Genomic DNA, 27,933 nt, shown 5'->3' with positions numbered 1-27,933 from the left:
TTCTCATCATCGAGGATATCTATTGGGTACGCTCGTTTCCACTAAGGCCCCATCATCCATTCTGGCCATTGGTAAGTCAGCTCGACATCATCCTCAGCGCTTAGAGCCATACGATCTTTTACCGCGCTAACAACCGTAGCGAAACTGTCAGTCTCTCGAATTCGCACAGCTAAAGTGAAGCCATCCATGGAAGAAAAATGCTCGTAGTTCCCATCGGCGTCCCTTTTCCATTCTCCCCTAACCAAACCAACGAGCATTGTCATAACTCTTCATGTAACATGATAAACGATAAATTGTTAGTTAACAGACATTAAAAAATTTAGCATAACAACTATTACCGGGAAGTAACGACGATTCAAAGCTCATTTATGGGAGATTCCGTCATTAATACTCACATGAGTGTTGCAGGTCGTTCTTCAGGGTTTTACTCTCTGGAAATTCTCTACTTCTTTGATTGTTTTGTGATTTCTTGTAGACCAACTTTAATAGACGGTAATAAATAGGCTATCACTTTTTCATATCTTGCAACAACAAATCAATTAGCGTATATAATCATTAGTTTTCTCTTACACAATCTTTTTGGCCAAATCTCACTTCAGACGCTTGTGTCAGGCGGCGCAAGCTTTGGCAGGTATTTAATGCTCTTGTTACCCCGACAAACGGAACAGATGAAGAGTAGGGCTTCTAATGTAATATTCACACCTACACATTAAAGTTGACTTAATTTCTTTATTTTCATGACTACAGACTTAATTCTTCACTCTACATAGCATTTACGTTTATATCACCCTTTTAAAATGTTATGAGATATAGGGTCCTATCAATTTTATAAATTAATAATTATAAAAATTTATCAATTTGTTGTAGGGTCCTATCACCCTTTTAAAATGTTATGAGATATAGGGCCTAAAATTTGGCTCTACCATTTGTAATACCCTCCCATGGCCTAAAATTTAGGTGAAATGGCTATCGAATGTCTCCCATGATTATAGTCCTATCCAAACTAAAAGAACTCACGTTGACAGTACAAGTTGCAAAACTTTAGATCGTGATCGTGAGGAACGACAAACTGTATGTTATGCGGTTGGAAGATTTGGGCAAACAAATTTTTTTGGGAACCTCGGTTGTGGGCGTCTAACGTCATGACGTCCTCGGTCCATAGTTGGCGTAGAACATGTAGGGTGTTACATCATTGCATGTTTTTCTTTTAATTTGCTTTAGAATCTATTATTAGAGTTCGTTTGCAACATTATTACTACTTTGGAAATTTTTGCGTTCTTTCCAAGGCAAGATAATTGCTTTCCTAATTGTATTTTTATTTTAGAAGAATATCTAGTATAGTAAAAACGATCTTATCTGTAAAGAATTTAAAATTATATAAAAATTATGTAAATATCTATATAAATTTATAGAAAAGAACATAAAATTAATATCTTTATATATTAATAAAATATTTTATACTCGACATGTTGAATTTCAAGTTTTGAGTACATTAATAATTTATTTATTTAATTGTGAATTTTTTATTAAAAAAATTCTTTTTGGAAAGACCGGCTTAAGTCTCATTTAGAGGAAATAGTTTATGATGCAAGATAATGTTATGATTACCCATGAAATCATGCATTCTCTTAAAGTTTGTAAACGGGTGTCATAAATTACATAGCAGTGAAGACGGATGTGACAAAGTTGAGTGGAGTTTTCTTGAAACAACTTTGAAATTTTTTGGAATCTGTAATAAATGTATTGATTGGAAAATGGCTACTGTGAGTTCATTAGCTACAAAATTCTTATTAATGGGGCACCTTACGGTTATGTTAAACCAAAATGAAGACTAAGACAAGGTGATCCTTTGTCACCCTACCTTTTTATTCTATGTTATGATATATTAAGTCATTTGATCAATTTGAAGGCCAAAGATGGGGAGCTTCGGGGAGTCCGCATTGGCAATGGGGTACCGAGTACCACTCATCTTCATTTTGTAGATGATTCACTATTCTTTTGTCAAGCTAATAGAAAATAACTCTCAAGCTCTCAGGGATGTTTTTGATGTATATGAGTATTATTCAGGACATAAGATAAATGCAGACAAATCAATGATAACCTTTGGAATCCGGGTCAATGGTTCAACTCAACAGTACCTTAAAAATGTTCTAGGAATTTCTAAACATGGTGGAGGGGGTAAATATTTGGGTTTACCTGAAGAGTTTGGGCGAAAGAGGAAGAAATGTTCAATTCAATCACAGATCGTGTAAAGAAGCGAACTTCAAATTGGAGCGCTAAATAGTTACACCCGGCAGGTAAAGAGGTTATGATTAAATCTGTAGCATTAGCCATGCTAGTCTATGCAATGTCTTGTTTCAAATTACTGAAGGGTGTGATTTCTGAAATTGAGTCTTTACTAATGCAATTTTGGTGGGAAAAAAGTTATCACAAAAAAAATAATCACTTGGATAGCTTTGAAAAAAAATTACAAATATCAAGAAAAGGAGGGTGGTTTTGGTTTTCATGATCTAGAAAAATTCAGTGATGCTTTACTCGCTATACAGGCTTGGAGAATACTGCAGCACCCTACTTCTTTATTTTCACGTGTAATGAAAGCTAGATATTTCTCTAACATGTCAATCTTAGATGCAAGAGATCAAAAATATTAATCTTATGGTTGGGCGTCTCTTCTATCAGGTATATCTTTATTAAAGAAAGGAATTAGGTATATAATTGGTAATGGCGAACCTATTTGAGTTGGTGTTGATAATGTACAATCACAAAATTGGAGCCATAAAACGAAAACAACTGTTCATGTCCAATTTCCACGGTTAAAACGCAGGCCCCAGATTTCTTGGAGCTACATACAAAATTTGGTGACGATCATGTATTAGACGAACACATGATCGCACTTTCAAACCACGCTAATACCAATTCGCGTCCAATCACCTCAAAAAACTTGAGATATCTCCTAGAGTATTAATACGAATCCAATTACGTAAAAAGGAACATCTAGATAAAATATTTAGGTATAACTATACCAAATTTCTTTACCTTTAGACACGATTTTCTATGTCAAATCCTTATTTCCCCAAAACAGTTCTGCCTCCTTTGTCTTACACCCCAAAAAAAAACTTACTCACCTTCTCACAAATGAATGAGCTCTCCTTCTCTCTTTTTCTTTAAGAAATTCACGTACGATAACAAGGAAAACAGCAGCAAAAGGAGACATCACTTTGTTAAATAATTGGGTTCTTTGTTTAATTTGAATAGACCAGGATTTACCTAAACCAAAATTAATTCAATCACCCTTTGATTTAATCAATAAATCGACTAGCTTAGTAAACCAACCAGAATTAAATAGACTCCACTCCAATTGCCGATACAAACTCAAATGTTCCATAACTTTTCAAACATGGGCATTACAACATCTATCTTGGCGTACTCTTTGAGAGAATTGTTAAACTTGGTAAAGAAACTTTTATACGAGTCTATGTCCCTATATAATTCAAATGTTGAGTACATTATAAATTTCTTTTGTTTTAGGGTTGTTTTATGCTTTTTGGTTAAATAAAAGGAAAATATGTTTCTCTACATTACTTTTCTTACAGAAAAATTCTCACAATAACATCACATGTGAATAGAAAACCAATTTTTTCTATGGGCTTTCATAGGTCGAGAAGGTGTCGACGACACGACATCAATTAACTCCAAGCAGTTGCGGTTTTGAGACACCACTTTTGCATGAAAAACATACTTACTGGCTAACTTGTTAATTTTATTTTTATGACAAATTAATTCCCTCACTTGACACCCCCCTCGATGATCTTCCATCAGCTTCACTCGCATATGTTGAGTAGAAGTCATCATCTCCTTGTTCTCTCTCCTTCATCAAATCTTCCATCTTCTCAACAGCCTCTCTTATATCTAACCTTTTATCCACATCTACTTCGCAACAACTCAGTCCAATTCTCAAGAGTTTAAGTATCTCTGCTTCACAATTGTTAATTTTCCCCATTTCTTGATCAAACAACTCTTGTGTCCACTCTCCTTGGAAAATCGACCTCACCCAACTAGCAAGATTCTCCTCACTTTCTTTATCGACTTGAGGGAAACTTTCAGGAATCTTTCCTGTAAGAATCTCCAAGATGAGTACACCGAGCCCCCACACATCGGTCTTTTTAGTCACACGGCTTTGTTTCAAGTACTCTGGGGATTTGTAAGCCACCATGAGCTCTTGTGCGCTCTCTTCATTGATCACTGGGATCAAGCCATAGTCCATAAGAAGAGGCTCAAACTTCTCACTAAGAAGAACATTAGATGATTTTAGATGACCGTGAGGAGCCATTAGGCTAGGTAGATTTTTGTGGAGGTACAAAAGTCCATGTCCTACACCTTTCACAATATTTAATCTGGTTAGCCAATCCAAACTTGGTTGCCCTAACGATTTATGACCTAAATTGATACATAAAAATGGATAAATTATTAGCAAAAAAAGATTTAAATGTAGTGTTTTCTGATGAATGAATGTAAGGAAAGGAAAATAATAATACCATGAAGGTGAGCAGCCAAGCTTCCCTTTCCAACAAAATCGTAAACAAATAATTTTTCCTCTTTTTTGTAATAATAAGCTACAATAGGGAGCAAATTCTCATGGTTTAACCTCCCCAATCTCTTCATGTGTTCTTGGAATTCCTCAGTTCCTGCATTGTTCATATGTTTAAATCTCTTCACTACCATCATTGACCCATTCGAAAGCAATGTCTTATATGACGCTCCAAAACAGCCACTTCCTAGAATCTCAGCTGATGCTTTTAATAAATCTTGCAACTCAAATTTTTCCTTGTCATCTCTTAAAAATGACAGTTTTGTTGTTTGAATCATCCTCTTTGCCGCCCGGTTTTGTGAATGGTAGCTAGTTTGTCCCTTTTCACTTTCTTGGATTCCAGCTCTTATCTGTAAACTTGATGGTCCAGGTTCTGCTATCAGTAGTGGATGTTTCTTCCTTCGTCTACGGTTAATAAAGATGATCATTCCAATAATTATGAGTATTACAGCCAGTGCTGCTACCACTGCAGCTACAATGTACAAAAACATTGATGATTTTTTCTTGGAGTTGGTCTTTGGCGCTGGGGATAGGTTGTAAGGAGAAGAACATTTTGTACCCAAAGGTTTTTCACATAAACCGTTGTTGCCTGGCAAAAAAATGGTTATCTATAAAAATAATCATATATGCGATTTTCTTAGAACAACAAAAGAGAAGAAAACCACTTCACCTTCAAATAATTTTGGATCCATTGTACTCAGAATTTTTGGGATTGGGCCAGTTAATGCATTGTTTGAAAGGTTTAACATATGTGGTTTATGTGTGAACTCGGGAATTTTTCCAGTGAAACGATTCCCGTCAAGTCTAAGCTCTAAAAGCTTGGGACTTTTGGCCAAGGAGTCTGGAATTTCACCACGAAACTTATTATGCTCCAAATGGAGTTTCTTTAACCACCCCATTCCATCAAATGCATCTTTAGGTATCTTTACGTCAAACTGATTGTTTGACAAGTAAAGTGATTTTAGAGCAACAAGTTTCTTGAACTCTGGAAATGGACCTCCAAACTTGTTATTCATGACACTAAGAGACCTGAGAGACTTCAAACCCATCAACGCCTCAATGTATAGAGAGCCAGAGAGCTCAAAGTTTTCTAGTCGTAATCCCCAAACAAAGCCGCTATCACACAAGACACCAATCCATTTACATGGAGGGTTCGTTCTATCCCAACTATTCAAAGCATCTGCTCTCCCTATAACAAGAGATTTCTTGAATTTCAAGAGAGATTCGGTCTCTGATACGCCATGAACAGCCACCAAGACAAGAGATACAATGGAAAAGAAGACGAATGATGTGGATTCCATAGCCAATCAAGGAACGCGCACAGGATGCGCGCCCCTCCAAGGGAAAGATGGAAGGAGAATTTGGAGATGAACAAAGCTGGAGATAATCTGTGAGATATGGAAGAAATGGCAGAGGAAAGAAAACGTAACAGAAAGAAAGAGAGAGTGATGAAGAAGAGAGGTTTGTATCAAAGCATACTAAGAATAGAAAAGACAATTGAGACATTTGTGGTCTAGCTTCGAAGAAGTCTTTGTTTTAGAGAATTTTAAAGTCACTTGGACATTTGTGGTGGAACATCACATAGTTCCGGTTTCTTTGGTGTTTCTTTTTTGGAAAAAGATTGCTAACTACATGAAGTATAGGAGAATGCATGTTCACACATGCCAAGTATACTTTTGTATTCTCAACTAGACGAAGTAGATGTATTACATGGCCACATGCATCAACTGTACAACTTTATGCGGTGAATACCATAGACATATAATTCTGGTACACTGGTCGACATACTCCGGCGAATACCAACAACTAAAAAAAATCTATAATCAATATTTAAATATTTTATCTATCTTTTGAATATATTCATTCTTATAATTAATTAATATACTATTAAAAACCGTAAAACGATTTAATATATTTTATAATATTCTGATATAATATTAAAAACTAAAATAAATAAATATCTATATAAAAGTGTCTATGGTTTTGTATAAATAAATAAATATATACTCTATATTCAATTATTCATTATCAAAATATTTTGTAAATCTATTTAATAAATTCATTCTTATGATAATTACTTATTTTTAAAAATTTAAAGGTAAACTAATAGTAAAAAAATTTAAGAGATTAAAATTTAAATTAAAACTGGAAAATCCGATTATAGTGAATTAGTAAGGGAATTGCTTATTTTTAGGTTTTAAATTATAAAAAAAAAATTATATGATTTATTTAAATATAAAAATGTTTAATTTGATCAAAAAAATATAAAAATGTTTATGTTGTTTATTTTCCTGACATGTTTTTTCTTTAAACTATCTATATATCATGGATATCTAAAATAAATTATATCTTCAACTTTTTTCATAATACACATTTTAGTGGACGTACGTTGAAACACATTGTATGACTTCTAAATTTTAATGCCTAAATATGATCGGTTACACCTAGAAGAAAGCACTAAAGCAAACCTATAAAACGTATTTAAGTCAACACTTATCATTGATCCAAATGCATTCTAAGCCCTTGAATGATAATTATCAACATTACTACTCATGCTCTTTCTTTGTTTCTTGATATGATTATAGCTTGATTTGACATAGGCTCGAGAAGAGCGATGTGTATAATTAAGAGTACATATTTTGTTATTGATGAAAGGACGTTTAAAATCTGAATACTATTGCATATAGAAATTTTACAATTATATGTTTGTTTCGAAATTAAACTAAATAAAAATTGAAATTAAGAATGTTACAGTTTTGCATAATTTTACTTTAGTTTTATGTTTTATGACCAGAACACAGCTCGAGATATGCAAAATATTCATTCAGTTATATAATAACAGCTTTACCTAAAAGAAAACTAAAAAAACTAAAAAAGACAACAGAACATAACAGAAAAGAGAGTCTGAAACATTGTCTTTTGCCTATTTGCTAATATTAGCATATATTCTCAATACTTATTTGAAAATATGTTGCATTTATTAACAAAGTGTAAAAATCTAGGTTTGTTAAAAAGAGTTTTAGGAAATATATGGTGATGATGGCAGAGGGCGACCGAAGAGACGAAAGCGTCGCGGTTGCGGTTGCGATCGATCGAGGCAAAGGAAGTCAGGCTGCAATGAAATGGGCTGTTGATAGTCTTCTCACACCAGGAGAGACTCTTACCCTTATTCATGTTAGAGTCAAGCAAACCAATCCTAATAATGGTATAAGCCTAATGTTCAATATTATATTTTCATCTATCTACTTAATTAACCCCTTTGTTCTTTTTGTGGATTGATTTTCAAAGATTTTTAATGCATCTTACAAATGAAAATTCAGACTCTAATTAGCTTACAACTACGTTAAAAAAATATATTTAATTGGTCTATAATGTAAAAGAGTCTCCATAATTAGGAATAGAACTAATAAAAAAATCCTACCTTGCGGGGTGACTTAGGGCAACATTATAGGGGTATCTTAGGAGCTAAGATACCCCACATTTTCAAAGAAAAATCTTATGTAAGATCTTATGCAAGATCTTTTCTTTTCTATAATGTTGGTCAGGCGCTAGGGTTAGTCTTCTTTGCTGATGTTCGTTAAGCAGGCCACGTGGATTGTTAAAATTTGGTGTAATCTATGGATAAATGATTAGAGAAATTTAATATTAATTGTTTTTAATATATGTGAAAGGTTAAAAAAACAATTTACAAAGAATGTTTTTGAGATATACCTCTAATAAAACAATGATAATATTGATGCAGGAACTAACCCAAATAAATGTGGAGATGACTACGTTAAAGAATTGTTTCTTCCATTCCGATGTTTCTGCACTAGAAAAGACGTGAGTTTTGCTCTTTAATTAATTTATAGATTGGTTTAACGTATTATCATAATTATCACATAAAACATCACTAATCAAAAACGGGAAAACGGGAAAATCAACCCAAACTATTTCCCAAAAGTATTTTCATACCCAAACTCACGTACTCTGAATTTTACAACCCAAACCAGCTTTCAATTCAAATAACCAACCAGAACCGCATCAAATTTTGTCGATTTCAACCTCGACTTTAACAGTATCCCTGCTCATCTTGAAGTTTTGGACAATCAAGCTTAAGCTTCTGTAAAAACCAAGAAAACTTAAGCTTAAGCTTAAGCTTGATTGTCCAAATCTTCAAGATGGGAAGGGATACTATTAACGTCGAGGTTGAAATCGACAAAATTTGATATAGTTCAGGTTGGTTATTTGAATTGAAAGCTGGTTTGGGTTGTAAAATTCAGAGCACGCGAGTTTGGATATGAAAATACCTTCGGGAAATAGTTTGGGTTGATTTTCCCCGTTTTCCCAATCAAAAACTATCGTTTAAATACAAATTTATCATTTATATCAATATTATGGGTTTATTAAATTAAGAGTATTTATTTCCAGATAAATTGTGAAGATGTAGTATTGGAGGGCGTTGATGCTGGTAAAGGAATCATAGAATATGTACAAGAGAATGCAATTGATATTCTAGTACTAGGCGCATCTAAGATGACTCTTTTAAAGTAAGAAAAAAATAGTCTTCTTAAATTTTTGTTAATACAAAATAAAAGTCATATATTAACCAAATGTGATGCTTCAAATAGACGTTTCAAAGCAGTAGATGTTACGAGTTCAGTGATGAAAGGAGCACCCAATTTTTGTACAGTTTATTCAATCTCTAGAGGTAAAATATCGTCTGTTAGACCAGCAACGTCTTCACCTCCTCCACTTTGCACAATACGACCACATTTACCAGGTCGGTCGAGCAAAGCCAACAACAATAATAACATTCCCAAAGTTGAGAGAAGATATCAACCGGTTCAAAGTAAACAAGAAGAGATTGACATCAAGTATGTTCCTCTAAAGTTCTTTTTTTGCCATCACACTTGTGGTATTTGGTAATTTATTGTGGACAACTAAATGATAATAAATCAACTAGGTATCCTTATTTGAGAAGAGGATATGAAGGTACAGACCGAGCCTCAATGGCAGATTCCGACTTATCGACAATGAGTAGTGGTAGGCCAAGCATGGATTGGCTGTTACCGACGCCTCGTCTCTCGGTCAGTTCTGAGTTTGAAGACAATCGTTGCAGTTTTGCTACATCCTCATGCTCATCAGAAAAGCAGTCCATAGACTTGTGTTCTACCTATTCAGCATTCTCCTCAAGCTCACCTGAAAGTGGGAGACTCTCTTCAGTTTCAATGTATAGTCAGGTAATTAAATTAAGGAAAAGTATTTAATTGATCACATTTTCAGGCCTAAAAATTTGTATTTATTGATTACTCTATAAATTCTTTAAGGATGACGTAGAAGCTGAGATGAAAAGACTAAAACTAGAGCTCAAGTATACAATGGATATGTACAACACTGCCTGTAAAGAAGCAATCACAGCCAAGAAAACGGTATATATATTAATGTGTACAGTAAACCTCTATAAATTAATAATGTTGGGACCATGAAAATCTATTAATTTATAGAGTTTTTAATTTATCGATAAATTAATAATTATTAATTTATAGAGAGATTTTCTTAATTTGGAAAGTTTTTTCAAAAAAAATATTTTAAAATAAAATTTAATCATGATAATTAGTATTTTATATAATCAATTACAAAGAAAAAAATTATTATTATGTCTTGAAAGAGAATGCTAACAATTTTTGATATAGTAAAATATTAGAAATAAACTCTAACAAAACTATACATATATTTTGAAAATTTTACCTAATTATTAATTTATAATATTGATGGGATCATAGATTTACAAAGGATTTTCAAAAAGATTATTATCTTATTATTTTATCGAAATGTGTCTAAAATTACACTAGTCCCAACTTGAGATGGAATAAATTTTTTTAATTTATAGAGATTATTAATTTAACGAGTATTAATTTATAGAGGTTTTACTGTATATGCAATTCAAAAACTAAAGATATTAAGACTAAAATCTATATCTTTGTAGACTATGGAGTTACACAAATGGAAACTAGAAAGGGAATGTAAACTAAAACAAGCAAGACTTGCCAAGGAAGCAGCAATGGAAATGGTAAATAATGAGAAGGCAAAGAGTAGAGCAGCTATGGAAGCATTAGCGACAGCTCATAGAATGGTAGAAATCGAAGCTCAAAAGAGAAAGCAAATCGAAATGGCAGCTTTGAGAGATGTAGAGGATAATAATAAAGCAAGGTACTCTTTAAATAAAAGTGACAAAATGTATAGGAAATACACAATAGAGGAGATTGACAAGGCAACAAAAAGTTTCTCAAATACTCATAAGATTGGAGAAGGCGGTTATGGACCAGTGTTTAAAGGTGTTTTAGATTACACACCTGTGGCGATAAAAGTCTTGAGACCAGATGCAATAAATGGAAGATCACAATTCCAACAAGAAATAGACGTCCTGACTAGCATACGACATCCGAATTTGGTTCTACTACTTGGAGCATGCGCAGAATACGGGTGTTTAGCTTATGAATACATGGCGAATGGTAGCTTAGAAGATCATCTACTTAGACGAGGCAACTATCCAGTGCTTTCATGGCAACTAAGATTCCGTATTGCAGCTGAAATCGCTACATGTCTTAATTTCCTCCACCAATTAAAACCAGAGCCATTGGTGCACCGTGACTTGAAACCAGCCAACATATTACTTGACCAGCACATGGTCAGCAAAATTGCTGATGTTGGGTTGGCTAGACTTGTCCCTCACTCGGTTAATGACATTGCCATACAATATAGAATAACGTCAACTGCTGGAACCTTGTGTTACATTGATCCAGAATACCAACAAACGGGTATGCTTGGAACCAAATCAGACATATACTCATTTGGGATTATGCTCTTGCAAATACTTACGGCCAAGCCACCAATGGGCTTAACAAGCCAAGTCGAGCGAGCAATTGAGGAAAGAAAATTTGCTGAGATACTAGACCCTGTTGTTCTTGATTGGCCACTTGCTGAGACATTAATATTAGCAAAAATTGGTCTGCATTGCGCATCGTTAAGTCGAAAAGACAGACCTAATTTAGGAAAAGATGTGTTGCCCAAGATTATAAGGCTTATCGACTTAGCAGGAGAAAGCATGCATAACAACCATATCCAAGTAAATGCATCAAAGAAAGCGTCTTTTTACTTCTGATTGTAAACATGTCTTGATTACTAAACTATCTTTGTTTTTCGTTTTCTTTCAGGTTTCAGTAGATAATAAGTGATCCATCTCTCAAGTCTCAATAGCATATTTGATGAGAGTTGCAATAACAGCTAGCACAACATCTTAAGGAGAAATGAAATTAAGTAATTAAAACAAGACTAGATAAAAATGGGGAACCCATATAAAAACTCTTCAGCCTGTTCATTCCATCGAGGCGTCTCCTCTTTACGTGATTCTTCTTGCTTGTTTCTTGTAACATGTGTAATTGAGGCTAAAAATTATGTTGGAGCTCATATCCTTTTAAGCTCCCATACTTTTTAATTTAGTAAAAGAACTAGGACGAATGTGACATTCCTCTCTTTTCTCCATTTAAAAGTAGTTTTTTCACATCGTTGTTCAATATTGCTCATCAAATGAGGAATAATGGAACCAAAATGTTCCTCCCTAAACTTGATAAGGACCAAAATGGAACAAAAAAGAACAAAATATTGAAATCAGTTTTTCTCTTTTCAAATAATAAAATTAATAATTAATAATTATATTTTTATTTTAATATATAATAAATTTTGTATTTCCACTTTATATTAACTGAAAAAATATTTTTGATTAGAATATTACTTTTTTGATAAATCAGTCTTTAAGACTTTAATTAAAAATTACATGAGTAGTACAATAAATTAAGACTCGTTTGGTTATTAATTATCACGACATTATCTTATTATATAAACCTTGGTTTTCAAAGTCAGCCATTAACAAGATCGTGACATGTGTCAATTATTAACGTTAAGATGTTGACACGTGTCGATTCTAATTTTGTAAATTTTAAATAAAATAGGAATATTATTAATCATATCGAAAAAGGAAATATATAATAAAAAATATATTATAAAGAATTATATATTAAAATTTTATTAATAAATTAAACAAATAACCTAATTTCAGTTATGTCAATTTATTTTATTAATAAGATAGGGTTTAAAATTTATAATTAACAAGAATATATGTCGGTTTTTGTTTACAGAAGAGGATTAAGGTTTAAACTTTAATTTTACAATTAAAACAATTGATTTGTTGGTTTGGGTATAGAAATGATAAATGAGAATTATGGTTTATCTTTGTAAATTAAAATTATTGTTTAAGTTTAACAATTAAACGAGATTGTATGTCGAAACTTGGTTTTTTAATTTACTAACTCACGTGATCATAATAAAGTGTCAAGTAAAACATAAGATATCGCAACATGTTATATCTAATTTTGTTAATATTAAGATAAAAATAGATTAATTATGTGTGGTTGGAAAAAAAGATAAAAAAAAAGAATTTTTAAACAACATTAAAAAATAAAATATATAAAATAATTATAAATTAAAGAGAATTTTTGAGAAATACCCCTTTTGGTGTACCCCTTTTCAAAAATACCCCTTTTATCTATCCATTTTCAAACATATCCCTGTTTAATTATGAAAAATTATAAAGTTTTATATGGTTTATAATGTACTTCTATATAATAACTACTACTTGGAAATTTGATATAAATATTTTATAGTTTTTTAAAAGGTTTTAAATCGTTTTTACAAGTTTTATAAGGTTTTTAAATGATTTTTAAACAGTTTTTAAAAGGTATTTATAAGTTAAAAAGTAAAAAAATTTGATATTTATATTTACAATTATATTCATAATATTGTAATTTATAAGGTATTCATAATATTCACTAGACAAATTGTCGGGATTATCATAAATGACTATTAAGGTATTTAAAAAACTTTTTGTTTGATTTTGGTTTGGTTTTGACTGTCAGTTATATATATCTATTAGATAAGGGCCCGCGTATAAACACGGGTTGATTTTTTAAAAATATTTTAGCAATATTACGACTAATAGTGAATAGCTCCCAAATATTTTGGTGATTGTCAGCTTGACATTACTATATTTATATAATTAATGTTTAATAACGAATTTAAAGATATATATATACGTTTATTTGATACTTCAAACCAAATAAAATCTCTTTCCAAATGAAAATAATTTTCCCTTATTTTTTCAAAAAAAGATTTGAAATTATTTTTTATAAGTTAATTTTAATTTTAATTTAATTTTAAATAAAGATAACCCGTCCATCGGACGGGTACTAAACTAGTAATTTATATATTCTCCATCTTTTCTATGTAGCTTGTCTGACTGATGGAATGTGAAAAGAGGGTTTAACATAGACCTTTGTTCGTTTTGGTTTCTATTTTAAGGGTTTAGCTAAAGATTTAGTTTTGTTGTTGTTTGTTTTGGTTATTATCAGGATTCCATCTTTCTATGTAGCTCGTCTGACTAATGGAATGTTAAAAGAAGGTCTAGCATAGACCTTTGTTCGTTTGGTTTCTATTTGAAGGGTTTAACTAAAGATTTGATGTTTTTTATTGGTTGTTTTAGTTTTTATAAAGATTCCATCTTTCTATGTAGCTCGTCTGACTGATGCAATGTGAAAAAGGTTTAGCATAGACCTTTGTTCGTTTTGGTTTCTTTCTGAATATCGCTGATGATGACATGGAATGATGCATTTGACGTCGTAAGTCAGGGACCAAACGAATATGTAACTCATCCTAATTAAATCAGCCATCAAACAAAACTTAAGTGAGCCGAAATATGAATAATATTTAAGTAATTTTAAAATGATAAGACGGCGGCCTAACTCAGCCAAAATGTAAATGAAAATCTGTAACTGAGTCGTAACGTTTAATAAGTCAGCCGTAACTACATAATATTCTAGTAATTAATCTTTCGCTTATAAGTCAGCCTTAACAAGGCTGATTTTTCCGTTAAACCAGCCAATTACGGCTGAGTTTTGTCTCCTAAAACAGAAGTCAGCCGTAACGACAAACCATAACTTACCCGTTGTCGATAACTCAACCAACCGAAAAAATTTAAGTCACCCGTGTCAAAGCAATAGCTCAGCCAAAATTTTGATAAACCAACCATCGGGAAAAAACTCAGCCGTAACTGCGACTGGGTTATACGCGTAAGTCAGCCGTTTGCTCATCACTCAACCAGATTTTATTAAGTCAGTCGTCGCTATTGTCTGAGTTATGTTCGTAAGTCAGTTGTTCGCTCATAACTCAGCCATTTTCCAAAAATCAGCCGTAACATAGCGTAAGTCACCCGTAACTAACACTTTAGCGCGTTGCTGCTGAGTTATAAAATACACGCGCATGATTTATGACGTGGCGATGCATTTTTTCTAACACGGCAATGGCATTCTTCGTAATTATGTTTTTTCCTATAACATGTAAGAAGGACACACTGGCAATCGAAAATTTACTCGAAATATGCAATTAATAAAAAAAAATGATTTTGGTCATTTACTAAATTATGTAACGTCTAAGTAAATCTCCCTAAAATAAAATAATAGTCAGTAACCAATCCAAGCCCCCATGAGCAAATAGAAACCAATAAACAAAAAATGAACATGTATACATGTGTCTAGAGATCCCAATCAACGAGAAACGTGCTTATGAGGGAGAGACCAAGGAAAATTCGGACGATTGTGTTTGTGTGGAGCCAAAACCATAAGGAAAGGAAGTCTTCATGCTCGAAGACTATATCAGTATTTCATCGGGTTCGTTCACTTCGAACCTTTAGAGGCCCATTAAGCATCATCTATATATCCTCCGTCAACTCACTTCGAACTTGTAGACGTGGAGAATTTTGAAGAAGATCTAGAAGAACCACCACCCATGATAGACCTTTCGGAGTTCACTATACCATCCCCGGACAGTCCACTTACGATGATATGGAGAGAAAACTCGCCGGTCCTCAACCTCGGTCCCAATCTGTTGGCCGATGCTATCCCGATGAGCGGGTTTGGTAGCACATCCGACATCCTAATGTCGTACTGTTTTATATGTGGGCGTATTGGGGACTATCCTCGAGAGTGCCAATACTACAGACTGTATGCTCCCTTGTACAACATTTGTTTGCTTTGTGGAGAGATCAGACACTATGTCATTTCTTGTCCGACAGCAAAGCCGACTACTCTCATTCGCCTCCCAACTCCCCCTCCATCCCCATCTCATGCTACCGGTCCTCCATCCTCCCAGCCTCCGTGTAGTGACCCTCACCCTGATCTAGTGGCCGGATGAAAAATCATCAATGAACGGGCGAGAAAAGAACTCCGAAAGAATTGGAAAAAGTGAAAACAATGATCTATCGAAGCTTTACCAGAAGAAACGAAGTTTGGTCAAGAGATATACAAAGGAATGTAGCCGGAGAAGAGCGTTGTCGACCACATGAAGATTGGACCAAAAGTGAAGCAAAGTATCTCGACCCAAAGTCTTAAAATGACTAAGTATGAAGTTTTGTCGAGAAGGATTACCGAAATATCGAAGGAAGGTTGAAGATGGTCGAAACACAATCGATCTTGTCGATCCGCGACGACAGCCGGTCGAGACCAAAGTGAAGAAGTGACGATCGAAGCCGAGCCAAAGTAAAATCTCAATGTTCAACCACTGATAAGAAGTTTTGAAGAAAGTTTGTCGATGGAATGCTAAGTTTGCCAAAGAAATCTCTTTAAGCACTGAGATGTCCGATCGTGATCGAGAAAATCTCAAGAAGATCAAGAAATCCGATTTTTTGTCTGTTAAGTGAACCCATTCACTCGACAGCCTTGCCACATGGCAATATCCGATAAAAAAATCCAGAGAAAAGCCGAGAAAATATCTTGCGAAGATATGGGAGAAGATTCAATGAATGCAGTCGAACAAAATCCTTTTTCTTCTCCATGGCTGCCACGTGTCCGGCAGCCAGAGATGGCTTGTTTCGCCAAACCCAAACCTACACCTGGCGAATGCATGCGATTTCCAAAGCTAGCTATTTTTCCGAATCTAAACTCTATAAATAGAAGCAGTGAAGCGTCATTTGTGTTTGTTAGCCCAAACGACACAAGTTTCTCACTCTAAAGAATTTCTCTCTCGCTCTTGAAAGTTTCGTTCGAGAAACTTGCCCCTCCGATCGACTGTTGCTGCCGAAGGATCGAGAAACTCGTTGTCGAAGGATCGAGAAACTCGTTGCCGAAGTCGAGAAGTCTGTTGCCAAAAAGTAGATCCGAGAAGAAGAAGACCTCGCGTGCCTGCCTCAGTGAGAGAAGAAGGAAATCGTCGATAAAAACACTGTGAGTTGGATACAAATTGTGTGGGGTGCTGCATAAGTCTTCGGACTTGTGTACGTACCTATTGCGTGTTTTGCTTGCTTTTCTTTTTGTAGAACCTGCATGATAGCCTTTAAATTCTGCAAAAATGAACCCGCATGCTTAAACAATCCGGCTTAATTACAAGATAGTGCTTGCTAAAATGACCAACTAAAATGAACCCGCATGTTAATCCGGCTAGGCTAGTTTCTTAATAATCACCGAGAACTATCACCTATATTAGGATCATACTTGCTTGCCTGTTTGTTTTGCTTTGCTTGCTTGTTTACTTGATGATTGCTTGATTTGCTTGCTTGTTTGCTGTTTGTTATCTCTTCTAGTACTGATCTTCTTTGTGTAGAATTTCTTGCTTTTAGAGAGTCTTTAGTTTCAGATCTGTAGATTTGATTCTTAGGTTCGATAATCTGTTTCCTTGACGCTGGTGATGGGGTCTCGAAGAGGTAACCTTTGTGGTTTCTCAGGTCTTGACCAGGATGCTTGGTTCCTAGCTCGCGACTAGCCCAAGATGTTGCATCGACGATGCAACCATGTATCCTCCGGACTGAATGCCTTCGTTGTTTCATCCTGAGCGATTTTTAAAGAAAAGAAAAGGATGAAGGAACGGATCAGATTATTGATAGGATAGGGAGTGGAGTCTAGCGAGTCTTAGATTAAGTCGAGTCTAGTTTTAGGCTAGTCGAGTCTAGTTTTAGGCTAGCCGAGTCTTAATTGTCTTGCTTGTCTTGCTTGTTGGATTTCTATGCTTCCGCTATCACTTTCTCTGATTCTTGCTTGTTTATTTTGGGGTTTTGGGGGGGGGGGAAATTGCATGATAGATTTGGGGGTATCCGACTCACTGAGTATTACTAGAATACTCAAAGCTCATTTTGTTTTGTAGGTTTATTCTTATAAGGAGTCTAGACCGTAGCAAACATTAGGAGCCGGAGATAGGATATTTTTCATGTTTTTGCAAAAATATTACTTTTCTATTATGTATAATTTTCTCGATGGATCCATGTTGAAAACGCTTTGGTAAACTTGTTTTGTAAACTTTAATATAAATAATTAAAGGAAGTTTTTGGGGAAAAACCATGGCGTTTTCGAGCTGATATAACTCCACCCCCATCGGCCTTGTCCGGGTCGGTGGGTGTACACAACTCCTCATTCGTGTCGTCCGGGAAAGGGGTTGCAAAGCCTCGGACTCGATGACCGGACGGGGATCATGCCTTGCCCGTATCCCACCGCGGGAACCTCGGTCGCTCGTATCCGGCCATGCCCTCAGTAGCGTGTCCGGGTCGTCTCTCGGCTTGTCCGGCCTTAGAGACGGTTCGGGGGCGTTACACTCCGTCCTCCTCGTTCTGTTTCATCTCAGGTTGTCCGTGCATTAGGTTTAAATATAGGCTTCCTTGATAGGGAACCCCAACCTTAATAGAAAATAGGCACTAATCCCATTTATGTGTGTACAACAGCGGCTATGGTTAGGCCACTAGTAACTTGCGGTTCTATGGTTAGGCCACTAGTAACTTGCGGTTCTATGTTGTATAATCTTTTTGGATGTGGTTGGATTTTGTCGAGGGGTTGAATAAGCGGTGTGTGTGTGAGATACTACCGCGATGGGTGTGTTACTTATGTGAAGATAGGCTTGTTACTGATAGGATGATATGACTATGCCATGTTCATATTTCTCTCTTGCCTTGCTTGTTTTAATTTTCTTACTTGCTTGCTCATTTTCCTTATTAATTCTTGTGTGTGCATGAATATCTGTTAGGAATAGGGATAGGTATATTAAGGAACCCGGAGAGAAAACCATAGAAATTAGGACAATTATCCTAACCCCAGCCGGCCAGGAAATGGAAGTCGATAGCCATGTTGAGATGATCGCAGAGAGAATCAAGTGTGAAAAATCCAAAGTAGCTACCTTACTCTTTGCCGAGAAAGAAGAAAAGGTGAAGAAGATTCACGTTTGATACACGCTCCAAACGGACAAAACGAATGGACGGACCAGGGCTTATCGAGTTGGCCTTTGCTCTCTCTCGATGGAACCACGAACAAGGATAACAAGGTAAACTTAAGACAGTAGGGACTCGCAAAACCAAGTAACAAACTCACACGGATCGATTCAAGGGGAAACCACTCAAGAACACTCGTGTAAGGCTCTCAACTCGCAAACGGCGCAAGAGAAGAAAGTTCAGCTTTATTGATCTAGGGTAAAAACGTGACTACAAGGCTGCGAATGAGACTTTATTAATAGTCCTTCAGCCATGACCTTCAAGGGTCGAGATTCAATCTCATGAAACTAACGGTTACAAAATAAAGTAAGGAAAAAAACCAAAAATGGAAACTTGTATCATTCGCACAAGTGAACCCTCTCCGTCATTGGAGGCTTGGATTCAACTCTCTAGGACTGAGACTCAAAGAAATAAAACAAAAGATCGGTCGATAGGCTCTGCAAAACAATTAAGAGAAAATGGAAATAATAAAGAGCAAACTTACCTTATTCGAAGAAATGAGAGGCTACGTAGTTATCTCTGGTTCTTCGACGTCTTCTTCACCTTGTCTCTTGTTTTCTGGGCTATCCTCAGCTTCGTACGAGCCTATACGGTCAATCCCTCCATTCTCAGTGTTGCGGGTCTTGCTTGTGCCGATACGGAGGCAATAGGGCTCCTCTCGACCATCTCCCAATCCGTCTCGATCGTGGGCATCTTGGCTTTGATGGTTAGCTCCAGAAACACCACCTATCGAGTGAATATTGAAGCCTAAAGCTGTTTGGGTCTACTTGGTTCGCGACTTCACTCCGTACAAGCTTCCCGGCGGCCATGGACGGTACTTTGCGTGCGTCTTCATGTTCTGTGGGGTGTTTCTCCAAACGGTCTTGATAGGAGCTGTTAGAATCATCACTTTGTCGATGAGTTTTGATTCCCTTGGCATTTGGTGGTGGGTCGTCTGGGTCGACCGTTCGTGCGCTCGTGTCGTCGGTGCCGGGTGAGGGTGCTCGATCGACTTGTGCTTCTAGGAGGTTTTCTGCAGAATCAGCTCGTTCATTAGTCTTAAAATATGGGCTTGGTCGATGAAACTCACCTTGTTTTCCTCGTTCTTCATTGTTTGGTCGATGGAACTCGTTAAGGCTCCTACTCGCGTCCGGGGGTCGAGGGTCGGTCGGTAGAATACCGATTTGGTCCGTTGTGTTGATCAGTGCTTCAACTCCTTCATTGAACGTCTCTTTTAACTTCCTTGTACGTGAACGGGTCATTGGTCCAGCTATGACCGTATGAATTGTAGGTATAGGGTCACCCGTCGCCAGTTCAAGGACGTCCGTCGAACACACGTCTATATCCGGTCGTATGTCCTCATCAACGTTCCAATGGACAATACTCTGGAGAAGATCGAGAAAAACAATCCAACTCTGATAATTGAAGCCATATGAAGAGACTGATCCGACCAAGGTGAAAGGAGAACGATACAACAAAAGTTTATGTAGAGATTTCAAGAAAATAATACTTAAGCCTTTGGAGATCTCTATTGAGAATGAAGTACAAGATAAGGGATTGTTCCATTGACCCGAAACCACGGTGAAGAGGCTTAAGCGAGGGAGTAAGAAAGTACGAGTGATGGCCGAGAACGAACGATCGGAATGATTCTCCGACAGACGGAACATGGTATCAAGACAAGGCTAACGACCATAACCATTCATTTGGCCAAGAAACCCCTATGTAATGTCCCTAAGTTAGTTTTAGACTAGAACTTATAGTTTAGTCGAAGGGAAAATATAAGTTATCGAGAGAAAAATAGGTTTGGTCGAGGATGTTTGATAGAATGCAGAAACCAGACGTTGGACAACAAACGCTCTCGGTAGCCGGATGAAGGATTCATTGCCAATGCGGATTATCCTCAATGATCTGCACGAGAAAGTACTCGGTAAGTTTGTTTCCTCAAGCTGGCATCAGACGGGAAGGAGGGTCGACCGTCAGCCGATGATCGATGGCAGGTAACGGCCATATTGATACTCGCGTGTACTGACGGTCCAGATGCAATATCGACCAGCAAAGGAAACAGACAGTCTGGATCAATTCTTGGCAATGTTTATCCGTTAAGGCATTCATCCTTATCCATTTCAGGCGATAGTTATCCACAACCCTTAGTTCTTATCCGTTAGCGAGGTGTCGCCGTCCAGAGCTATCTTAGTGTCCGACAATGTGTCGCGACACTAAGCGACCAACGGCCACCTCGTTCTACCCCAACCGACTTATTCCCCCTATATAACCCCCCCCCCCTTTTTCGTCCTCATTTCTTACCCAGACCCGAAAAAGAAGAGGAAATTTCTTAGTCCGCCGGAGAAGCTCTCGGAGAGGAGAAAACCCTTAGGAGAATTATGTGAGTTCCCGGTCACGTGAAGTAGCACGTGAATAGGATATTTTATTCTTGTTTTGTTTATTTAGTCTTAATTAATTAGAGGTTTATTATTAATTACTTAGTTAGTTTTAAGGTTAAGTTAATTAATTAGGTTAAGTAGTTCTTAGTTATAATTAGTATAAATGATAATACTACTTAGGCATTGTTGCTTGGGTTAGTTCTATTATTTGGTTAGCTTGTTTGTTGAGTAATTGCCTTAGTAATTAGACTTTGGAGGAGTTAGAATAATTTATGGTTAGATGGTTTGTATTGTTGTATGATGCTTAAACATTGGACATCTTTGATAGTTTGTTTGGATAATAGAATAGTTGTATTGTTGTGATGTTTGGGTATTGGATATATATTATAACTTGGATGGTTGTTTGGATAGTAGTGAAAAGCTTTTACTTGGAAGCATTAGCTTGTGTCGTTTTCATGAAGCTTGAATCTTGGATGCAATGTTATAGCTTGCCTTGTAGTATTTTGCATTGTGTCATAATGCATGAAAGTAGGAATAAAGTGGATGTGTTAGTTGGAGCTAGCACCGGATGGATCATGTTACCCCGTCATATATGGTACGGTAGGTAACGTGATCGTATACGAAGCTCGGAGCTGGGTCGCGACACACCGAGTAGCTACATGACGATGTAGACAGTTCTTCTATAGACTATGTGTCTAGGAGTGTGGGGCGTTGCCCTGGGGATATCAGGTATTTGTGAAAGGCCTTGATGGATTCATAGATGCATGCATAACATTTTAGGTTCTCCACTGCATGTGTTGTTCGAGTCTTTTTCGATGGATTGTTAGTGTATTGTGTAGGTTACAGGTAGAATTATATTAGTTTGGGGCTCACTAAGTAATGCTAGATTAATTATGTTCCTACTTTAATTTTACAGGATTTCTTAGCCGAATAGTCTCGTAGAGGAGCAAGTGACCTAAGACGAATCAATGTAGGTTTTACAGCCTTTGTAAATTCTTACTAATTATATTATGTATGATATTCAAGAAAGGATCCGACTCGTGTAAACGTTTTTCGGTAACCATTTCGGCATATACTATATATGTACAAAGACGCAAGTTTTTCAAAAGCTTAAATGGTTGTTCCAACTAATATTAAGTCTTGTTCGGATTTAACACAACTCTCGTTCGCAGTACGGGTTTAAAGGCTTAGGCCGTGTCCGGGAGGTCGGGCACTCGTGGTTGGACGAAAATGATGAACTACCTTGGTCGAGCGACTACGAGGGTCCTAAGTAGCGCTCCCTATTCGTTCTTGGTGTTAGAGCGGGTAGGGGGTGTTACAGATAGCATGTTTTAAGTTTTTTTCAAAAATACTACAATTTGTTTTTTTTCCAAAAATACCACAAAAGTTTTAGTTTTCCAAAAATAGAATAAACTTACAAAATTAATTTTTGAAGATGTAGAAGTATCATTTTTTATGTTTGGGTTGACTATTTACATTTAGGGTATAGTTTTAGGGGTAGGGTTTAGTTTTTAGGATTTAGAAATTACTGTAGTTTTGAATGTTAAAAATTTAAGTTTTAGTTTTGTAATATTTTTGGAAAAAAGTGTATTTTAGTGGTATTGTGGGAAGTTAAACTTCGGCTCCTACGGGTAACCTATTGAGGAATAAAAAGAATGAAGAGGAACAAGAAAAAAAAAGGAACATAAGAAAAAAAAAAAAAGGAACAAAAAAAAAGGAATGGACGCAGGGAAAAAATAGAACAAATGATATAGTAAATGATAACCAAAAAAACAGAGCAATTATGAGACATAGAAAGATTAGTTTAAATTTTATAATTGTATTGCATAAGACTTTAAACATAATTGAATAACTAGAGGAGAACCCGTGCTTGCGCACGGTTGAATATTTTTTTTTTTTATAAAAATTAAAATATGTAATGTATAAAATATGTATTGTATAAATATTTGGTGGTTTTTGTATATTTTTTTCTCTATAATTAATAGATAAGTGTGTATTAATTTTACTATGTATATTTTTTGGCTTTTATATAAGCACGCATATATTGTAATATAAGTATATATATATATATTTAACCGTATGTGTAATATCGAAAAATATATAGAGCACTGTAGTGTGGTCAACCTTTGTAAATTGAAAATATTTGTTTAAATATAGTTTGAAGGTTTGTTTAAATGACTAATACTTGTGTCTGTTAAAGTAGAGATTAGATTTTTTCCGAAATTTTTTGTTATTGGGAATAATTTATGATAAACTAATCTTTCAATATTCAAAATGAATGGAAAACGAAAATGTATAGAGTAGACGGTTTTATTGAGTATTTATTTTGCTGATATGTAATTCTGTTGGTGGGTATTCAACTGCAATGAAAGTAAAAAAAAATTATATGAGAAAATGTCATATAAAAAACACCAATTAGTAAAACTTAGTTTATTAATTTTAAATGAAAGGTAAAGTATTTATACCTGCAACAGTTATTCTAAATGCTCAAAAGAAAATGATCATGAAAATGTCATCTTTATTTGCTTGATCATTGTAATGACCTGGAAAAAAAAAAACTTGAAATAGATCAAATGTATGAATATAAATGATTAAGAAGAAAATATAAGTAAAAAATCAGAAGAAAAAAGATTTAAAACCTGAAGTTTCTAACGAAGGTTTCGAAATACTTCTTTGAATACGACATTAAGTGTTTTCCATTGTGGCTTTCCTTTTGTATCTGTAATAAGCACCTTCAAACCTGCTTTTGATTTCACCCTTGACAATGCGACATATAACTGCCCATGAGAAAACACCGGTCTAGGCAAGTATATACCAACATAAGATAGGGACTGCCCTTGACTCTTGTTGATAGTCATAGCAAATGCAACAGACACCGGAAATTGTCTTCTTCTCATTTTGAAAGGCAATCTCGTATCTGATGGTGTGATCAACATTCTTGGTATTATAACAATTTTCCCAACTTTTGTGCCTGTTAAAATCCGAGCTTGAATAACATGGTCAGCCATTTGCATAATCTGAAGTCTTGTACCATTCATCAAGCCACCATGAGGATCAATATTGCGCACTCAACATTATCGGACAACCAATTTTAAGACGAAGTCTATGGTAGGGCAACCCAGAAACCTTGATAGTATTTAGGAAATCAGGAGAATATACCGGATTTTTTTGGGAACGTTTATCTTGAGGGTCGATTGAATCTGAACTTAAATAGATTCGTTCTTCACCTGCAAACAAAATAAATTTTGTTCTCAACGGTTAATTTTTTGCTTTAACTTAATTCATATTACGGATATAAAATTAATAAGTAAAGAAGTACAAAACATTTACTAACCGTTGAGTGCTGATAACATTAGATCATTTATAGAATTAACATCCTCATTGGTTGGAGCAAGAATAGCTCGTTCTTGGAAGAATTTCGGATCATTCTCCATTGCAAAGGTTGTGCCATAAACCGCTTTGATGATCGATTCCAAAGGAGACTGAGCCTCAGAAATGAGAATATCTTCTGGTATATCAATTTCCGCAATTCCATCATTAGGCTCGTTAACCTTTCCTTCTCCAATAGATAGAATCCATTTAGAGAAATCTTCAATCTCTCGGGCTTCGGTAGAAGCAATGTTCTGCATGAGTCTCATGTTCTTGGTCAACCTCAAGACTTTGCAGTGATTCCATAAAGCGGAAGAGTTCAAAGAAGCACTAACAATTTCTTCCCTTCCACCGCCTACAATGACGGGAAGTATCTGTCTGAAATCACCTCCAAATAGCACTACTTTTCCTCCAAACGGTAGTTCAGTATTTTGCATGATATCTCTCAAGCTCCTATCTAATGTCTCAAAACAGTACTTACTCATCATCGGTGCTTCATCCCATATTATTAACTTTGCTTCTTTCACCAATTCACCAAGTTCTGATTCACGGGACATGTTGCATGTAGTTGTTTCAGTTGGAGTCAAAGGTAGTGCGAACCTCGAGTGGGCTGTTCTTCCACCTTCTAATAATAAAGAAGCAATTCCACTTGATGCAACATTCAGAACAATATCTCCTTTTGATCTGATTGCTGCAGACAATACTTTCCACAAAAACGTTTTACCGGTACCTCCAAATCCATATAAGAAGAAAACTCCTCCATTGTCTTTTTGAACAGATTGTATAATCTCATCATAACATTTCCTCTGTTCTTCCGTTATTATCTGCAACCAACCAGCATGCTTTTTAGTCAATTCTTCGCGTGGATAGTTGCGTTCATCCAATATCAACTGATTATGTGTGGGTGCATCTTCTCTTGATAGCTGAGGCAAGACTTTAAATTTTTTAAGAGATGATCCATTTCTCTTCAAAAGCTTTTCTATCTCTCTAAGGGTGAAATTTATTTTCTCCTTCTCGCTCAAGATAAGATCTATTAAAAAAGAAGTGAAATTTAGAGTAGATAAAAATATAAGTTATAAAGTACTCACATTTAGATAGATTAAAATCATACCTTGACGTTTTGTCTTTCGTCTTAGTTTCGTTTCTATATCTTCTGCCAAAATATGCCATGTTTCTTCCCATAAATTTCGTGGATCGCTTAAACTCTCAGATAAAAGCATTATAACGAAAAGTCTTCGGCAAAATTTAGACGAACACCAAAAATTGGCTTCCTTTATACCTTCAATATACTCCTTATCATCATCTAACAACCCTAGAGCATAACAGGCATCTCTGTATGATTTATGAACAATACCTTTGACAGTTTTAATGTCATTAAAACAGGTTGCTCCAGGCACGTTGTTTAGAAGAATCCGCAAATGGTATGAATCGTCTAAATTATGTGGGACAAAATTTATCCTCCCAATCGAAAATCCTGTTCTCCCTCTTCGACGAAACATTTTTTTCTTCTTATCCCAAATGTAGTTGTTTGGAATCTGTTCATATAACACTTTCTTTGCATCAGCATCCCTCTGATTGAGTTCAAACCAACCGGTAAACATGGTATCATCAATACTTGGTCGATTCAACACATCTTGTGGAGTGTCATTGTCTTTGAAAAACAAAGGCTGCTTCCCTTCTTCATGAAAGCTAAGCTTCATTACCGGTGTTGTTCTAAAATGTATAGGATACTTTTGTATCCTCCACTCTGCTTCACATGCAGAAACATATCTGAAATTGTTAAACAAAGATTAATAATTTTAAAATCGAATATGTTATTAAATACACTATATCTATAATATTAAATGTAAAAATAAATTGTTAGTTTTTAACATTTACCTGCAGTCAAAATAATCTTGAACATCATCACTTGTTTTTTTTTCCGTATTAGTGTCACCTTCTTGATCCTCTTCATCCCCAGCCTCCACAGCAACTGTGACACGATCTGGACATTTTAAGTCCTTATATTTCTACATTTCTTTTAATTTTATTTTCGGATTGTTAAACAAATCCTGTTTTATTTCAAGGTTTTTTGGATATTAAGTATTTTCCTTGGATTTGTTCTATTTTTATGATTTTCTTTCCTTAATTTCAAAAAATATCTTTGTTGTTACGATTAAGAATCACTTCAATTCCACCGGAGGAAACAACTTGACCAATAACATCTGTGAAAATATATATAGGACAGATTAGTATAAAACATTTAAAATATAAAACAAACGATAAACAATGTAAAATAAATAATTTTAAAACTTACCAAATAAAATGTTTTTGTCAAGGGTTCCAGCAAGGATATCATCAAACTTGGCGAATGATAAATATTGATCATCAGAAGCCTTTTCAGACTGATTAATTGTAGTACCGTAACGTGTGGTAATCTTGTACTTCAAATGAGAAGGTCGGAACATCCCAGTGCAAGGATGCAAGCCAAAGCTGGTGATTATCTTCCAATCGCCCTCACGCAAACTGTTTGCAAACTTTTTCATATGATCCTTTCTAATAGAAGCTCCCATTTTGTCACCCTATACATTAAAAGTAAACTATTATAAACTATATGAACGTTTTATAAATAAAATAAAAGGAAAATAAAAGAACATACTTCTTCATCCGCAAGAATCAATTCTATTGATTCACCAGACTTAGCTGAAAACATTCTCTAACTATGAAGAATTTTGACTTCAATACGCCATGAGTTTTTGTAAGGTTTCAAATCTTTGAGTGGTGTGAATGAGAGGGGAAGAGCCATAGACATTTTTGCCGAGTAGGGTTTTTTAGGTTGGGAGAAGAATATGATTGAAAAGTAATCGTAGAAACAAATTATAGAGTTGTAAATTATTAGTTTTTTAAATGGAAATTACTTGCATTATGGTAATTTTAATTATTTTGAGAGTATAATTAGCAGAATATACTCTAGAAGCAATATTCATTCGAGGATGATTGTGGTTAGAATATCTAATCAATTTTTTTAAATTAACGATTGTGATTTGTTTAGTAGAAACTAAGGGCTAAGATCAATTCATGGCGTATTTTAGGTAATATTTGATGACTATAGTTACCTAACTTGATGAGATGATGATAAATTATAATTTGTAATTTAGGTAAGATGTTATTAGATTTCCGAATAATTTAGTTAAGATATAAAAATTTCCGAATAAACAACGCAAATTGAAGTTATTGAACGCAATTTGAGGACATTGAGCTTGCGGATCAAGCTATTTAATTAATGCTAAGAATGAACGAAT

The 27,933-nt window shown here is 35.1% G+C and overlaps 2 protein-coding genes and 1 pseudogene across 4 annotated transcripts; 1 reads left to right on the top strand and 2 right to left on the bottom strand.

Annotated features, from left to right (window-relative positions):
• Window positions 1-3,557: 3,557 nt before the first annotated feature.
• LOC17893653 (pollen receptor-like kinase 2) lies at window positions 3,558-5,986 on the bottom strand. Of its 3 annotated transcripts, XM_023786404.1 has the most exons (4): window positions 5,259-5,986; window positions 5,148-5,177; window positions 4,536-5,060; window positions 3,558-4,437 (listed from the first exon to the last, which is right to left on the bottom strand). In XM_023786404.1, the coding sequence occupies exons 1-4, from the start codon at window positions 5,887-5,889 to the stop codon at window positions 3,767-3,769; spliced, it is 1,857 nt and encodes a 618-aa protein (XP_023642172.1). In that variant the 5' UTR covers window positions 5,890-5,986; the 3' UTR covers window positions 3,558-3,766. The 3 variants fall into 3 exon arrangements, with proteins under 3 accessions (XP_023642172.1, XP_006299388.2, XP_023642173.1); XM_006299326.2 differs by having other exon boundaries at window positions 4,536-5,177; XM_023786405.1 differs by lacking the exon at window positions 5,148-5,177 and having other exon boundaries at window positions 4,536-5,054.
• Window positions 5,987-7,618: 1,632 nt separating this feature from the next.
• Window positions 7,619-11,805, top strand: LOC17893957 (U-box domain-containing protein 35). Its single transcript, XM_006299662.2, has 8 exons — window positions 7,619-7,793; window positions 8,331-8,410; window positions 8,999-9,117; window positions 9,199-9,444; window positions 9,534-9,810; window positions 9,898-9,999; window positions 10,557-11,696; window positions 11,785-11,805. Exons 1-8 carry the CDS (start codon window positions 7,619-7,621, stop codon window positions 11,803-11,805), a joined length of 2,160 nt encoding a protein of 719 aa, XP_006299724.2.
• An 11,785-nt stretch (window positions 11,806-23,590) lies between these two features.
• LOC17893280 lies at window positions 23,591-27,204 on the bottom strand (annotated as a pseudogene).
• Between the last annotated feature and the right edge of the window lie 729 nt (window positions 27,205-27,933).

This window comes from Capsella rubella, unplaced genomic scaffold (assembly GCF_000375325.1).
Source record: "Capsella rubella cultivar Monte Gargano unplaced genomic scaffold, Caprub1_0 scaffold_3, whole genome shotgun sequence".
NCBI lineage: Eukaryota > Viridiplantae > Streptophyta > Magnoliopsida > Brassicales > Brassicaceae > Capsella > Capsella rubella.
Note: the sequence above shows the minus strand (reverse complement) of the source record. Positions and strands in the feature narration are given on the sequence as shown.